The sequence below is a fragment of the Falco cherrug genome, chromosome 7, assembly GCF_023634085.1.
Source record: "Falco cherrug isolate bFalChe1 chromosome 7, bFalChe1.pri, whole genome shotgun sequence".
In the NCBI taxonomy this organism is placed as follows: Eukaryota; Metazoa; Chordata; class Aves; order Falconiformes; family Falconidae; genus Falco; species Falco cherrug.
The window spans coordinates 45,911,393-45,929,143 of record NC_073703.1 but is presented as its reverse complement, the minus strand read 5'-3'; the positions used below and the strand labels follow the sequence as shown (position 1 = coordinate 45,929,143).

Below are 17,751 nucleotides of genomic sequence, written 5' to 3'. Positions count from 1 at the left end.
AACCAACACTTGTTCCTTGATGTCTTAATTCAGTTGAATACTTGAAATTCAGTTGTCTGAAGCAATTACTTTTCATCTGTTGGACCACAGGTCCATTTTTCATCTTGGAGTGACCCAGAGGTTATGACTGTTTTATCAGACTGTTCTGGTTGTTGTGTGAGGTATAATTTGTTGCAAAGACACCTATGAACTATTGGAAGAGCAAGGTATGTGCACAAAACAATGCTTAATGCTTCTTCGTGCTTGTCGTTCTAGTCCTTGTAAATTGTTCGTTCTTCTCCTTATCTTTCCTTCTTGCGGTGGGCAACCTTTGTTTCTGCACACCTAAGGTTTTTGGACACTAGTGAGAAGCCACTTAAATATTTTCTGTGAAATACATAAGCAATAAGGAGAACAAAACAAAGTTTTCAGAAGGGTGCATTAACTTTTGAAGTACAGTTACCTTCCCTTTTTGATATTCACATTCAAGTTTTTATTGAGAAGAAATCACCCTGACTTCAGGCTAAAACATATGGCTGTTCCTTTGTTTATTAACATGAGGCCCATTGAAAAATCAGATTTTCATCGTAGTATTTCAGAGTTTAAAAGGGGCAGAGGGAATAGCAGCTGCTTACACAACATAGGAGTCAATTACTGTATTACCATGAGTGCTGCAGAAACTCCTTGTGATTATTCACTGCTAAACCTTAACTTTCTTTTCTTGTGCATAACAAAACTGGCACCTCCATTAGCTGAGGGTTACTCTTTTGCCTCAAAGTCAAAATATTAGGTGTTTCAAAGGTGGCTCAAAAGTTTTGACGTTCTTGCAGCTCTTCTGATTAGGTGTAATAACTAAAAATCTAGTACAGTGCTCTTGGGGAGTCTAAACTGGAAGTGTTTTGTTTCCATGTGAGGAGGCACAGGACCTCTTAAAACAATGCTTCTCTTTAAGATTTTCATATCTTACTGAAACGTAGGCAAACAGTGCAAATGCAACAGTTGCATGACTGAATGAGACTGTTAATGTCAGCTTGCTACCGCTCTCACTTCCCTGTGTGTTTTATTTGACATCTTAGAATTACTTGTTGTAAAGTTAGAAATGTTACAGCAGTTAAATCTTCAGAAACTTTTAACCGTATGTTTGGTTGACAGAGAAGGATTGTGGCCCATGGTGTCTTGTTGCACTTCTGCGAGATTTCATCTGAGAAGTCAGTTATTAATGGGCACCTTTGAAACTTTTCTCTTATGGAAGTAATTTAGCAGACTTCTGAAAATGGTAACAGAGCTGCACCAGGTGTAAATCTGTTGTCATGCATAGACCTCTTTGAGATTACTGTAATCGGAAGAATGCCTCTGCTAAGTTGTGACATCTGTGCTGTGCCAGCAGAGGGAGTGCACTGTTCAGTGATTAAAGAATTTGGGGTGTCAGTCTTCCTGGGAGCACTTTGCAATAAAAATAATTACAGATGAACTTCTTTAATACCTATGTCTGAAGATGGTAGGGTAGAATAATAGTTGAGGTCTACTTCAAGTCTGTATACACCTAAAATTCCAGAGGTACAGCCAGACTGTATTAGTTTCCAGAATAAACTAGCACTGTTTTGTGGCTTGAGTAATTGTTTTTATGATCAGTGGTGGTCAAAAATTTAACAAAAATGTCATAGTTTCTTGTAAAATATACATTCTGCCAGACTCTTCACATTGTAACGTGGTTGTCTTCACACATATAGAAACTTACTGAAGATCTGCTTACTGTGCGTTAATAATGTTTTTCCTCCTGTTTAAAAACTTTTTCTTGACCATGAGCAGCTCCTGTTACTGGATATAATCAGAGTTTGAGCATAAGCTTCCAGGCTTGAAAATGTTTCCTCCTGTGTGAGCCTGTTGTGTAATTAAACAGTAGGCATGCCAGATGCTTACTGTTTTGGGGAGAGGAGCACATTAGAGATATGTACCATCTGTAAGTCACTTTTTCAGGAGAACCCATAGAATCAGAGAGTCATGGTAGGAAAAAATAATCTTAGGAAAAGCCTGTATGTTGTTTCACTTAATTTTTTTTTTTTTAATGTAATCCTGTGACTGTTTAGTTCAGTACTTTAAGTCAATAATTCATCCTGGGGTGTAAGTGTGTTTAAAAAAAGTACTGCTAATATTGTCCCTTCTGGCCTGGTGAATAATGTGAAGTTTGGCGTGCATGAGAGCACAGGGTTGTTAAGCAAGGAGATGAAGCTCTGCTGAAAAGGTGGAGGTACAGGATAGGCAGAGCAGGTTTTGCTAGTACCCATTCAGACTTTGCTTACAGTATCTCCAGATCCTTGTCAGAGGTCTTGCATAGCCTTTCTAGTGTTACGTTCTGGAGCATTGCCATCCACTTCCTTGCCTTTTGGACCAAACTTCCTCATGCTGAAAAGGTAATGCCGCTTTCTCGGTAACCTGCACTATGTGCCATCAGCAACACCTCTGCTGGACAGCACAACTCCTCTGGCACGCACGTTCCAATACCTCCTCTTCAGTTCTGGCTGAAACGCTCATTAGGCTTGAAGTGGGAAAGTCAAGATATTCAGTACAGTTTGATATTCTGCAGAAATGTTAAGGTCTGGTTTTGTTGCCACAGGTGTAGGTGTTGTTGAAGGGTGACACACATCCCTTACCTTTTGACCCATTTTTCTTTGTTGGGCAGCTCGTTGGATTTCCTAGGGGATATGCAGCATGTAAGTAGGGATGCACTGAGAGAGAAGACCCCCATCTTCACCTTGCAGGATGAGTTATCAGCCTAGTTGGTCCTGCTGTTTACTAGTTCTCCCCAACTGTAAAGGAACTGACACTATGAAACTTGCCTTACTGTTAGAGAAGTTGTTTCCTGTCAGAGATCTTATATATGTGTCTTTCTCAAATCCTATTCCATGCTGCCTGCCCACCTCATACCCTTAGAGCACTGTTGGGTTCAGGATCACAGGACACCTGTGAACCCCATGTGTGATTTTGGGGCTCAGTCAGTCTGGCACGAAGTGTTGTGGTTACTGTGATCTGCCTTCAAAGCACTCTGTACACTGCTGAAGACAAGCTACGTAAAACTATGTAAACCATGTTGGAATATCACGTCTTGTAAAATCTGGTTAAAAAACCTGACCAAACACCCCTCTGCCCACCCCCCACCTCCACCCCCACCCCCCAACCACAGTAAATGCTGCTTAAGCTCTGTGGGAAATGTCACGTTTTTATGGTGATGTGCAGGAGTTAATCTGTTCTTCATGTCATATACAAATGAAGAAACGCCTTGGCTCTTGATGTTGCCATAAATAGAATGAAGAGGTTTTGTTTGTGGTATTTTCTCAGGAAAGCTTGAGACTTAATACAGCCTCATACAAGGTTTGAGTTGGCAGATAAATGAGGGAGAAGATGGGGTAATATGCAAAATTTGATGGTGCCTGTCACGGTCTCTTTTCAAGCTTCTGGAGGGATTGAAAAAGCAGAACTTTTCTTTAATGATTGGTGGAAGCAGGTCAGGTAACATGGGTGTTTATTATAATTTTTAAGTATTGTTACATTTTGAGACACAAACTAAATATATTTCTGACATTGAATAAAATACCAGGTCAAAAGCCCTGGGGGTTTTCCCTAACCAGCAAGTGTTGAAGAGCCAAAATTATAGTTGCTTTGTACAGTTTTCACGTATACTTCTTCTGTCAACTGCATCTTCTTGTGTCAATTCACCTTTGTATGCTGCAGCCTTTGATTTCACCTGCAAGAAACAATAAACTTGATTTGGCTCTTGGATTAATGTCCTGAAAGCAAGGATGCTAGACTAGCTGTCCAGTGTTAAAAAATGGCTAGGTGATGAGCATAGAGAGTAGCCTTGCATGCTTCAGGGAGTCTTTGCTCCTTTGGCAGCTGCAAAAGATACTTTGTATGTATGGAACAGCAAGTATGTTATTTCTGTTTGCAGCATCACAATATGCTAATTGCATTGGAGTGAGGCGTAAACTTGTGTTCTCTTGAAAAATGAGTAGGACTAAATAGTTGAGGGAGTACTGGCTTAGCGGTTGATTAAGCAAGTTGCTGAATTGGTTTGCAAGGTTTTATGTTGTGGGGGAATGTAAATTTTAGGCTTGCAGGCCAGGCTTTGATTGGAAAAGGGCATTAACAGAGGGAGAGGGGGAGAGTAAATTACACATACATATGTGCCTTGGTGTCTGTACTAATCTTTGCCTTGATCACCTTATTTATGTTTTATACCGAGTGTCAAATAAAAAGGGGATATAATAGGCCTACAAGATAGAGGATTTTTATCATCACTGTGTTTGAGAAGCTTATAATTTGCTTGTGACTTCAACATATATAAATATTTTGTGTTGAGCTGAGAGATCTAGTGTCAGCTGCCCCTTTAATGGAAGAGGAGCGAGAGGTGAATTGTATACCAGCTTGTAAATCCTAGGCAGGAACGGTTCTACTTACAAAGTCTGAAACTGAGTTTAGGGGGGAAAAACCCCCAACAACAAGACCCACAACCAATACAAGATTGAAGGAGGAAGAAGAAACTAGTGTATTTGAGAAAGAAGGGAAATATTCTTTTACAGACCTGTAAGTAGAAATAAGAAAAGCCTGGGGAGCAGTAACTCTGAAAGACAGTAGGAAATAACATCTCTCTCTCCAGTAAGTGTTCAGACAGGCCAGTGCAGCCTAGTACCGTGTCTGTAAAGGTACCTTACCAGGAATCAGATGATAGTTGTGTGTGCCCTGCTAGAACGTGATTTTGTATATTTACTGTGTGGGAGAGGATCACAGCAAGTGGAACATAAGTCTGAGGGAAGTAGCAACACTGACTTGTGAGAAAAGATCACTTTGTGTGTATTCTAGTCTAGTCGAGAGGTTTCTTCACATTTATATTCAAAGTCATAATCAGAGGAAGGTTGATGATTTAAGCCAAGTACCTAAGCTTGTAACAGAGAGGGACAAGTTGCCAACACTTGAAAGAGGAGCAAGTGTTCTGTGAAGGTGGTCATGAATGTCATTCAGGTGGTCCAGAGGGAGAAATTAAATCCTGCAGTTTCCAGCTTGCTGACTTTGAACCTGAGAGCATGATACACAGAAAGCTGGAACAAAGGAAATGTAGCTGCAATAAATACTTTTCAGCAATAGTCAGGTGAGCACTGGGGATTTTTCTTCAAAGTACAAGTAACTTGGGGAAATTTAGGAAATACTGGAGTTCTGTGACTCTCTGTAGATTCGGGGTTGAGACAAATATGTATTCCACATCTTGAAAAGAGAAAGTTCAGCCTTACTATTTGAGTAGTCTTTTTCCTATTTAAAGGGTAACAGGGGAAAAGATGCTGATTTTGAGAGCTTTCCCTTGTAAACTGTACTCTGGAAGTTTGTGGCTCTAAACAGGGAAAACCTTTCTTTCCTAAAACTGTTGCTCAAAGGAAAATCAGTAACAACGAACAGGGCTTGAAGCATGTTATGTTCGTAGTTCCTTTTGTATGCCCCCTTCTAGTCACTGACCTTGCCACATGGGTTACTCTGTGATTTTTCTGTTGGATTGACATCAGGTTCACCTGCCAGTTTTTCCAAATCTAAATCGTTCTTGTTCAGCTTGGGGTATGAGCTGCCTTAAGAAGTTACTTCAAGAGAGCCATTAAAAAAACCTTAATAGTAGATGCTGATAATAGGTTTCACAATCAGTTTAACTACCAGTGCTTAAGTACAGTTCCTTAGTTCTTCCAGAGTAAGGTCTGTGAGTTAGTGTTGCATGGGCACGGTGTCAGTTAACTGTTTGTTAAACAGCTAGTACACTTGAAAACTTGTGTGAATCCTCTGCCCAGGCACTACAAATTATCTTAGGATAGCAATTACTTTTTTTGTACAGGAATGGGTGCACCATGGGGAATTGCTGATCTTTAAAAAGTTCTGTTGCTTTGAGTTGTTATAATTTCACCTCAGATTTGTGAAAGACATCTGAGGGAAGCTTCTTAGCTGTGTGACAAAGTAGAAAACTTGTCCAAGTTCTCTAGCTTCATCCTTTGTTGTACTTGTGTTACCGAAATCTCGGAATGAAGAACTTATCGACACCAATGTGATGTAGATAAGCAGACACTTCTTTATTGACGGCCGGGTGCGTGAGCGAGTCCTCACGATCAACGCACACCAGGTCCCAAAATCAGATTCCATATATAGAACTTATTCATACATACTCATTAATTATTCATACATAATCATAACATTTCCTGTAAATCATTTACATACTCTCCTCCCATATCCGATTCTGCGCAGTAAAGGTTAGAAAGGTCCAGAAATGGGTCTGGGGTACGATTTGGGTAGGTGGTATATGAGTCGGTGGTCGCGATCTCCCCCTGCCGGAATTACCTTTTACTAAAGTTCACAGTTTCTTGGCAGGTAACTACAAGCTGTTCCAGTCAACTCTCCCCAGTTCCCATTAATCTCATATTCTGACATTTCAATACACCTCTGTGTACAGAAGACTGGTTAAATACAATGAAACCTTTCAACCCTAGAGTTATTACAATAGTTCTAGGCCCTTCTTCTAGCCTTGGTACAAGACGTACAAAAGATTCCATAACGTCTCTTATTGCGTAGATGCAAGTTTCCTATAAAATTTTTTTCCCTTATCCTTCTATATTTTAATTCTATTAAATGATTTTATAAAATCAATTAATTAATCAAATAAAATCAATCAATTTTAACTTATTAACAAATCGGTAACACTTGCATAAGTTTAATTATAGGTCATTATACATTTTGGAAGTGGAAAGAGTGAGTTGCAGTCATAATACCATACCATAGAATAATTTGTCTCTGAATACACAACTGTGGTATTAGATTCCTGGCTTTGTATATCAATTGTGTGGCCCGTAAGATGTGAAGGACAACTTTGATTATTTACCTCAGCTGTTCCTGCTGTGTTTTAGCAGTCTTGAGTGAATATCATTTGAAAGGTATTGAAAACTTTACAAATCATTATTCTTTCCCTAAGCTCCACTCCTGAGCTGTTGCTTGGACTGGAGTGAGAAAAGGCTACAACTCGGTGGTCACTAAGAATGGGAAATCTCTTTTCTGAAGAAAAACTGCTGGAAATAGATGGTTGTAACTTCTAACTATTAGTCCTCTAATAGGAGCTTTTAAGCGTAGCACCTGTGTTAGAACATAAAACTAGCTATATGGCTGTGCATTTTTGTATCTGCAAGTAGGTATCTGTGCTTCCTTAGACTACAAGTGGCTTTCCTTTTTCCAAAATTAGAAGGTAGAAGACAGCTCTGGTGAGGAAGAGTGGACAACCAGTGTTTGCCAGGCATGTAACAAATGCAGTTGCAGATAAATGGCCATCAAAAATTGATAGCTGCCTGTAAAAGACTAATGAAATGGTCTGTAATGAATTTCTACCTTAAGTTAGCCATTTGCTGTGAGCATCCTGGAACTTAGGAGCTCGACAGTTAGGTGTGAAAGATGTTCACTTAAAAACAATGTAGCCTTCTGAACCAAAGGAACTGTACCCCAAACTCTATGGTAGTTCACGTGTATTTATGAAATCATTGAAAAACAAACAAGCAAAAAAAACCCCTCAACAACTACTGCTTCATGGTTGTGTGCTGAACATAAATTTTTGCCAGACGATACAAAATATAAAAGCAAATTTCTCACAAGTGTGTGTGCGCGCACACACACACATGCGCACATGCATGTTTTCACTCTGCTCTAATGCAGGCTTTCAGAAAGAAAAACCAATTTGCTTTGGATAAGCTGGCAGTTTTCACATAGACCAGTGTCTGGCTACTTGTCTGAAATTACCTGAGCCTTCCGAGTTTTGGCAACATTCATGTTTTCAATGGCAGCACTGGTATTTTTGCGGAATGTAGTATTTGTTCAGAAAAATAGTTATGTGAAGGAAACCTAGGCGAGTTCAGTAACTATTAACTGAATGCACTCTTCTTAGGGTAGTTCCCAACCTCTCCTTCAGGTTTCCTGCCACTTTCTTCTTTATTAGGTTGCCTTCAGAGAAACAAACACCACCACAGAGTTCTCTGGCATCCCACATGTTAATTCCTATAGACTCAGATTTGCAGTGCCTTGGCATTTATGAAATACACCCTGTTACAGAACTGGCCATGTCTAAAAAAGACCTAGCTGAAATTTGGATTCTTTATCTGGGAGATAGTTATTCAATTGTGGACGTTTGTTGTTGAACTGCCTATTTCATAATGACATGTCTGAGATTATAGCTGTTGAAAATGAGAGTGTTAACCAGTTTGGTTATTTTAGTTAAAGGTCATGCAAGCGTGTATGGGTACTGTTAGCAGCAAAACTATTTTTGCCATAGATTGTTTTATTTGAATTAATGCTGGAAATATTTTATGTGTGTGTAAAGTGTATAAATTTGCCAGACCCGAATATGGCTGCAGAATGCCCTGCCAGCATTTTTCCAATAGTACTCTTGCACTGCTGGAACAGTCTGAGCGTGGACTTGGCTGGGTGAGGTGAGACTGACTCAGAGAGCTGCCTTCTGTTAGTTTGTTCTTTGGAAGAAATTATGTTTTTTCTGTGTATAAAGATACTGAATAGTCATACATCTCTTTTCACACATCACAAGATGTAAAAATACAGATAGGAAAAGCAGTTTTGCCCTATTCCACACATATTTTTTAAAAATTCCCTCAAAATATCAATTTTAGTTAAAAAAAAAAAAAAAATGGAAGTGATGTTGAGTATGAAATCCAGTTTCACCATCAGTGTTTTTTCTGTGAAGGTAAAAAAAAAAATTGATTGCCTGTCCAGCTGAACTTTAGAAACAGACTATTTAACACAGCTGGTGGTGAGAGACTTCTTGATTTCTACCTGAATGGTGTACCTGTTATTGTATATTGGCTGTCAATGGCTTTGTAGTTTTTATATTTATATAAGTCAAACAATTATTGTAGCATGTTTTTCTGTGCTCTTGTTTAGGTATCAATAGTAACCAGCAGGTTTGTGATACACTGTTAGAGCTGCTTGGTGGGTTGCAATTTGCATTTAGAACATGAATGCATTTGTGTGGATTTATGTCAAAGTTTCAAATATGGGGTTCCCTCTGCATTACAGTGGGTGATCCTGTACTGGGTTTTCAGACCATTTATGGGTTGCCTAAGGGAAGGCAGTTTCAGTCCGTGTCCATGTGTCAATCTACGGAGATGAAATGCAGCATTACACTGCCCTGAGAGGCAAGAAACGGCGTGCTGCCTTTTTGCCAAGGGATCTGTGGGAGAGATTGTAAAGCATGCACCAGGTAAAAGATCTAAAAGATCTGCCAGTCTAGAACTAGTCTTAAAATCAGCCCAAATCATTCTTTATTCTTTAACATTAAAATAAACAGTTGTTTCCACATCTCTTCTGAAGCATATGTGTAAGAAGCTTATGTATACTTAGACTTGATGTTAGAGGGTTTTTTGAAGTTGCATCAGATCTGTTTAACTTGGTGATGTTTACCAAATCTGAATACTTAGTCTAACTACTGGGGCAGTGCTGAGAGTTCAGAATGTCAACAGTTGACTTCATGAAAGTAAGGTCTGTTCAACTCCTGCCTGTGCAGTCCCTTATCAAAGCTGTCATGCAGTATGGCTGATGGCAGAACCTATTCTAAGTGAGAAATGCCAAAATACAAAATGCAGCTCTCTTCTACCATTTTCTTTGTGTGTCAACTGAAATTTTGTTTAGAAAAAAAAAAAAGGGGGGGGGGGGGGGGGGCAAGAGGTATTCTCCTTTATTCCTGAAAGGGTATGTTTTGTAATTTCAAAATAAAAACAAACAAACAAAAAACCCCCAAAAACCCAAACCCAGACTCAGTCATATGTAAGGGCTACTGCAGTGGTGATGGTGTTATGAATAGCTTGCTACAGTAAGATTTGTTTCTTTGTAATAGAAGTGCTTATAGGTGTTTCGTACTCCCGTATATGCTGATTTCTTTTTTTATTACGAGTGTGTGTTTTTCCTCCCATACTACTCAAATGTTTCATGCTTTTAAGCTATCAAGGTAATTTGGTATCAGTGTGAGAACCATTACATTTTGGTGCTATGAGTACTTTATTACCCCCTGCTCACTGTGTTCTCAAGAACCTTGCTGGAATATCTTAAACGTGAGAAGTGGTAACAATTCATATTTCTTGTCTGATCAGTCTTTGGTGTCAGTGACATGACATTTATTAACAGGGTTGGTTGGGAACAGGGTGGTATTTGGCACAAGCTGAACTTCGACAACATTATTTCTTAAAGGCCGAAACTTTCTGGATTTAAATTGAATTTTAGGATGGTAGTAATTAGTATTAAAAAAAAATAAGTATTTCACACTAATTGAAAATTCATCGGTTTGGATCAATGCTCGATCTGTTTTTCATGTCAGAGCTGCTCTGTTTGCAACTGGGAAGCTTGTTTTAGGATTACTGCTCTGGAGAATCCCTCAGCCAGGTTGTAAATACATTTCTCAGAGTCAGAACGAAGGGAGGAGCTTCTAGAGCAGTGAGGAGGTTTGCTGGGCTACTTTCCTCATGGGGATGTAGTTTCTTCAGTGTGAAAACATCTGTGTAATCAGCAAAAAATGCTTTGGGGGTCTTAAATGTAGGTAACACAACATAGGAAACTCACATTCACTAGTTCTGTCCAATGCCCTTGCTGCTCCACGATTTATTTTTAACCTAAAATCAGCAGTTTGGTAAGCCTAGCTAAAATGCACTGGATCTTGTCTTGAGTCTTGGCATAGGTGATACATTTTGTCAATCTTGAGGAAGACAGATGCTTTTTGCGGGGAGAGAAAGATCATACGTGTACCATAGTACTCTGGTGGTTTAACGTTCTTTAGGGGCCACAAATGCTGCAGAGCGCCAAAGACTTTTTTTTTTTTTTATTTACTCTTATGCTGCTAGCTGTATGGGTTCACCAGATTCAGTGCACACACTACTTGACAGAGCCAAGTTATCCAGGTAGAATAAAAATAAACTGCCTACGCAAAGTATGCTCTCTGCTTCCCTGAGCCTTGGTTGGGGTGGAGGGGGGTGGCAGCTGCTTCTGGGAGGAAGGGAGGTTTCCCTTGGTCTCTGGCTGTCTGGTGTCTGCATTCTGAGCCATCACGAATGTTTTCTTTTTGCAGATGACACGATTGGTGCTGCCCGGCATGCTGGAAAGGTGAGTCACGCTAACACTATCCAGACAAAGTCATCATTATTTATAGGGGAGAATCCTTTCTTGAAAAATTCATTACTGTGACTAATCAGCCTAGTCTCCATGTTTTAATGGCAGAGTAATGCCGGGTGAGTCACGCTGATGGTGCATGAATCATCAGACGGTGGAAGCCTTTTCCACTCGATTCCCTTTTTATTTTTCCTCTCCCTTCTCCACTGTTGTGGTGATTCCTTTTAGAACAGAATTAAAAAGCCCGTCTGACTCATCAGCACTAACTCAACAACCTGCTATTCTGAGGGGGCGGTTACAGTTGCTGGGAATAACCTTCTTAAGGCTATTTCTCTAAGTCATTGTAAGTAAAATGGATGCAAAGAATATGTTCTCATTATACAGTAGGAGGTATATTGAGGAAAGTCTGTGATCGTTGGGAAAAGTAGAATTGGAGACCAGCTCTTTAAAATAGGAGTTAATGCACACTACTGTCGCCATGGAAGATGCATACTGACTTCCTAGCTAGCTCCCAAGTGAAACTAAAAGGTGCAGTGTTTCCCCATAGTACCTCCAGGCTGTTTTCTAGCTGATGTTGACTGTCCCAGGCTGTTTGGGACATCAACACCACACCATTGTGGTACTAACCCCAGCTTGTGGGGGTCGCCCTACCTCAGGTCTGAACTATGCTCGCAACACTGAGGAAACCTGTGTAGAACCGTGCATGATAAGTCACTGGGGTATTGCCTCCAAACAAATACTGTAAGAGGAGCGTACGTGTGGGGCAAACCTCCAAATCTGACAAAAATTAAGGAAGAAGAAAAAAAGGTATTGTATCATCCCACTATATGGGAATCTCAATTGCAGATCAGGATTCAATTATTCAAGTGCTGCACAGATGCAGGGCAAACGTTTCACATCTAAACCAAAGTTTCTTCCTGAGTGCAAATAGTAAGAGCTAGTGGCCAGTGTGGGATTCAGTGTCTAGCATATCAGGGTGATGGCAAGCTTAGATTTTTAGTTAATCAAGAGATAAGTTTATTTCATGTAAAGAAACTTTAATTGGAAAAGAAAACCAAAGACAGAGCTCTGGGGAGGGGTGTAATGTTTCCCAGTAAAGCTGGAGTAGAGGATGAGGATTGTAGTACAGTAGGGGTAGCTACTCAGGGTTTGTAAGTCAAAAGTTATTTCTTGCTCACGTACTGTTATTGATAAAGGGACTTGCCTTTTGTGAAACCACCAGTCTTGAAAGATGCCAACATGAACAAAGCTATTCTGTTTCCAAAGGATTTAATATTGGTTTGTTATTAATTTTTGGAACTTTGAGGCTCTAACAATTTCTTGCCTCATTTGTTGTCTGAAGAAATATTATAGTTGTCCCTCTGGCAGAGTTGATCTCTTCAGCTGCTCAGGACAGAATGATGTATACTTTACTTACAGAATATCCTGCGTATGTTTTTCTGTTACATATTAACCTGGGTAAGATGGTTTGAATGAAAGGCAGCAAACGGGCATTGTGCTGACTTCTGGTTCTGGCTACCCTTGAGCGCACAGTCATGTTTCTTCTTACTTTTCCTAACTGTGATTACCTCAGGAATCTCATGGATAAATGTTCGAGAAACCTGGAAAAAAAAAGATTAATAGTGGTTAAAAAAACCTAAATAGTAGTACTCATCTTGAACTTTCCTGTGTGTGAGGAGCCACTTTAAATGAATGCTCCATTTGAATGAAGGCCTTGGTTTCCATCCCAGGGGAAAATATTTGAAAAAGCTTCCATTTTATGTTTGGTTTTGTGAAGTCCGTTGAGTTTGCAGTGCACAGAAGCAATGTCTGCAGCTGCCAACTTCTGCATAGTCATAGCTCACAGGCCATTAACGCCGCTCAGAGTGGGTAACCACAGGAGGACATGAATGTCCAGCGAATCCACGGGCATGAATGAACAGTAGCTGTACTCGGCTGCTCTTTGGGTGAACCGTAAACTTCTCATGTGGGACCATGGGTCAGGAAAAAGGGCTCCAGGCTCTAGAATAAAACTAGACTAGGAATCCCATCGTTATTCCTCACTTGTTCAAGAAGGATAGCGTGTCAAGTAGATGGATATGATGTAGCACACTATAGCATCTTGCAGCTAGCTATAGTGTGTACTTTTACATATTTGAATGTTGGATTTATAGCAATATATTACAAGACAAATACAGAAATAGACTAGACTGTACATGCTTTGCAACCAGGTCTGTTAAGGAGAAGACATAAGTACATCTTGGTGTGTCTTTGACTTTTGACTTCTTATTCATAATAAATATAGCGGCATTAGATGAATGCCACTTCTGGTAATGGCATTTAGATTCTCTGCTTTGGCTCCTCTCCTGTGCTCTGAACACTTAAAGTGACAGTTTATAATCTGCAGCTTCCTATTGTTCCTCTGTAAATTTTCAGGTACTGTCTTAAGGTGGGAGACTCAGACAACTGAAAATTGGAGCTTGATGTCTTCGGGAACAAAAAACCCACCACCAACAAAAATCAGTTGACTGTTTCTAGACAAATATCAGACTATGGTATTTACTGCCAGGGAAGTAGCAAGTGCATAATTACATTACAGAGGAAGCTTGCTCTTTCCACTTGTGCAGCTGGAGCAGGCGCTGGTTGCCACAGCAACAGGGAGATGGCTAAATATAGCCTCCCGGTGCTGGACCACTTTAAGGTAGAATGATGGGGAGGTGTGAGGGTGTGGGCCTGGCTCTCTTCATCTTAACCAACTTTTTTTTTTTTTTTTTTTCCTATTAACTGCATAGTAGAGTTGGATGGAGCTAAAATTTCTTTTTGCTGCACCAATGCTCCCTTAGTTCTTCAGATCCCTCCCTAAAAACATTTCGGCAGTTCCTCTAAGAAGGAAGATTGTAATTGAAGTAATTGGAAGCATTCCCCCTAGATGCGTGTTTCTCAGTTTCCTTTTATCTGGAGGTTTTAAGTTATGAGCTTTTAAGGCTGGGACTCTTTTCTTTGTAAAGAAAAAATACAAACCACAAAACCCACAGTGGCATTGACTGCTTCAAAGAGACCAATACGTGGAGCTTCTGCAAGGAGCTGCTATTAATTTGTTGTGTTTCCAAGAAGATTTTCTTCACTGGGTCAGACCACTAATTCACTGCACTTAAATGACAGTCACTACTCCTGCTGGAAAGTTGCAGTCTAGCCAGATGCTGAGTTCTTTACAGCCTGAATACCAGCCTCTCTTCTAAAGCCTCTGTTTATAAGTGTGAGGCTCCTGCTTATCCATATAAATGCTTACTTTTTTTTAATCCCGTTAAGCTTTTGTCCTGAATTAAGTTTTGTGGCAAGTACTCCTGTAGTCTGAATATGGGAAGAACACTTCCTTTTATTGGATCTAAATTTTCAGTCTTTCATTTAAATAAATGTCATCTTTCTTTTCTATTCTGAGAGGATATATCAAGATCTTAATCTTTGTCATTCGTTAGCCTGTATACTTTTATCATGGCTGCTTTTAGTAGTCTATTAAATGGCAGTATTGAGCCAGTCTTTTCACCCCATCGATGTATCAGTTTCTTCTTATTTCTTCTCCCCTTTCCTAAATCATCAGGTTCTTAATATTTCTGCCTAATATTTGGAGGGATAAAAGTGTTCTGTAGACTTTATTACAGGATTTCAGTGGTTGTGGATCTGTCCCTGCCATCTCCACCACCCTGTTCTTTGGCTGGTTTTGGTGACTGCTGCACAAAACAAGAACTCCTTGTGAACTTTGTTCAGGTTTTCCAGGGAACGCATACTTGATTTAGAGTCCTGCAAAGTTTGTGGTTAATTCACGTGGTTTTCTTTAGTATGCGTTGTTGGTTTTGTTAATATTGATTTTTCATCTGCCATTCTGTAGTCCGTTCACATAGCAGTCTGAGCTGTTTGAAAAGTTATATACTATTCTCCAATATTCTTATAGTATTCTGCAATCTGGTAATCTCTTAAAAACTGCATGAATACTCATTTCCCTGCTAATCCCCATTTGAGCTCATGAATAAATATCACAAGTACCACCTGTCTTTATATGAAAATCTTCTGGCATCCACTGTTAACCTTTTGCTGTCGTGAAAATTCATGATTAATTCGTGGTCTTACTTTCTCCAAACTACATATTTTGATCCATGTTGCTACTTTATTTCATCAACCAAGCCTTGCAGGTAATTCCTGAAAAATGCAACAAACTTTGGCAAAGGTGGTTGAAATCCTGAATGACTGGAATGATTTTCTGTCGCATTAGCCATCTCATTTCTAGAGATGATTTAAAACCTGATTTAATTCACAGTGGTATGGCAGAAGCCATGTTGGTTTGAATCTGTAGTCATGATTTTCAAAGACTTATAACATTTTTATTTTTAATGGTCACTTACTCAACTGTTTTAAGATGGTTACTTAAATTGTTGTGACAGCAGCGGCATAGGGTATATCTAGATGAAAAAATATGATGAGAAACTCAATGTGAATCTGCAGGAGTTGAGCTGCGTGATGCCTACCTGCGTGAACATTCTCGCTCTGCACTAAACACGGCATACTTAGTGTGTTCAGGTAAACCAGCTTGAACTTACTACAGGGTAAGAAGCAGCTGAGATTTTACTGTGTTGGACTGTCTGGTAGCACCTACTAACAGCATACTTGCCCTAATTTGCCTGAAGCTTTTAAAACTAATTCTTTCTATTTAGCACTAAATTATATGCCTGGTTTTGTAGGTAAAACTAGTCTCAGAAAGACATGCGCAAAATTGGGTTGGGAAACCCAGGAGTCTTGCTTTCTGTCCTACCTGCACATACTTTAGCAGTGCTTGGCAGAGCAGGTAGTAGCTAATTTCAGACTGGTACCCTTCCTGAAATATTACTGTGGAATACCTTCAGCGTTACTGTAATACAGATGTAAAACAACTCTCATTTTCTGTAATCATCCACTGAATATCTTCCATACAATAGTAAAATACTTATGTATTTGAGCAGTAGGTTCAGATGCTTCCTGTCTTGAAGATCTGTTATGAAGTAACATTCAGAAAATGAAAGGGATTATCAAAGTGTAAACTATACAACAAACTTGTGTTGCCATTTCTGCCACCTTAGCCTGGGATGTAGAAGTTGCCTTTTGGACTTGTGCCAGCTTCACTCAGTCAGTTTTGCATAGTTTATCCCAGTGTGTGTGTAATATATATATGTATGGAGCTTGATTATCTTGCTGTATTGACCTTGGAGTTGTTCCTGATTGGTTGATAGCAGCTGCTTGAATACTTATAATTGTGCTTAAAGTCATATTTGTAAACTTCAATTTAGGATTTGGTTGGGTTTTTTAAACAGATCTTAATCTCAGTTGCATCCCAAAGGTTTTCTTTAGGCTTGTAGTACTTTTCCAAAACGCGAAAAGAAGTTCCTTCTATTTCATGGTAATATATCTTTGCTGCCTTTTCAGATCAAAAGGAGTAATCCTGAATATCTCCTCAGCTGCTGGGATGTATCCAACTCCACTACTGACTCTTTACTCTGCAACTAAGGTAAGTGTTCTTTTCCACACTGAAATTGAGTGTCAAACATAAGCCAACATTACAGGAATAAATGTTTTGGTGTCCATCTAGTGGTGCTTTCATGAACTAAGGACTGAGTTTGTAACTTAAATTTTTCCAATAGTGGAAGCTGGAAGCCTGAGATTAAAATGAGTGCAAGCATTTACTAGCAGGGAAATGACTCTTTTCTATGTTTCATGTTTCATGCATTCTGCTTTTACATGGGAAAGGATCTAGTGTACCAAGCAAGCTTAGTGTGAGGTTGAGAAAGGACATTGACAAAGTTTAACACACTTTCTTATTTTGACTTTGAAACTCTTTAATCTTACTGAAGATGTGTATCTTCAATATATATACACATATATATTGAGGTAGGACTTTTCTGGTGCTTGCTGGAAGCAAACATTTGTCTTTTTTTTTTTTTTTTTATTAGTTGCCTTAAGTTTAGCATTTCAGGTAAGAGAAAGGATAGAGCTCTAGGGCCTTGCCACTACCAAGTAGTCAACTCCCCTTGAACTTCTGACCACACCTCCTGCTAATGTAGTCCAGTATGTCATTTAATGTTCTTGCAGTGAGTGGATTATTGGCTTATTCTCTCCCTGGTAGCCACAATAAATTCCAGGTTCTTTGCAGCAGGGCTGCTACTCAACCAAAATTAAGGCATGACATTATCCCACTCTGTATGCAGAAGTTTGCACTTCACTCAGTGCCAGTCAAGAAATCTCATGATGTTTAACGATAATCAAGTTTATCAGGGTCTCTGGACTGAAGATCTGTCATGTCAGCTATTCCATCTAATGTCATCTGCAAGTTTGCTGAGGGTGTGCTCTGTGTCATCTAGGTCACTGACAGGAGATACCAAAGAATATGGGCCTTCGTATTGATCTGCAGGGTTGTCTGCCTGTTATCAGCCAGGTGTCAAGCTATTAATCATGGCCCTTTGAGCCTGGTGGTCCAGCCAGCTTTGTCTGGCCAGCAGTTTGTCATTTCAACACATATCTGCTTGACTTCCAAATGAGAATGCTGCAAAAGATGGTGTCAAAAGCTTTACTGAAGTAGAAATATATCTGTATATACACACA

The 17,751-nt window shown here is 39.6% G+C and overlaps 1 protein-coding gene across 1 annotated transcript in view; it reads left to right on the top strand.

The window, feature by feature from the left end:
• Window positions 1-17,751, top strand: part of HSD17B12 (hydroxysteroid 17-beta dehydrogenase 12) — an 89,491-nt gene that overhangs the window by 59,249 nt on the left and 12,491 nt on the right. The window contains exons 7-8 of the mRNA XM_055716398.1: window positions 11,108-11,142; window positions 16,579-16,660. Coding sequence (XP_055572373.1) covers window positions 11,108-11,142; window positions 16,579-16,660 — 117 coding nt within the window. The remainder of the gene's footprint in view (window positions 1-11,107; window positions 11,143-16,578; window positions 16,661-17,751) is intronic.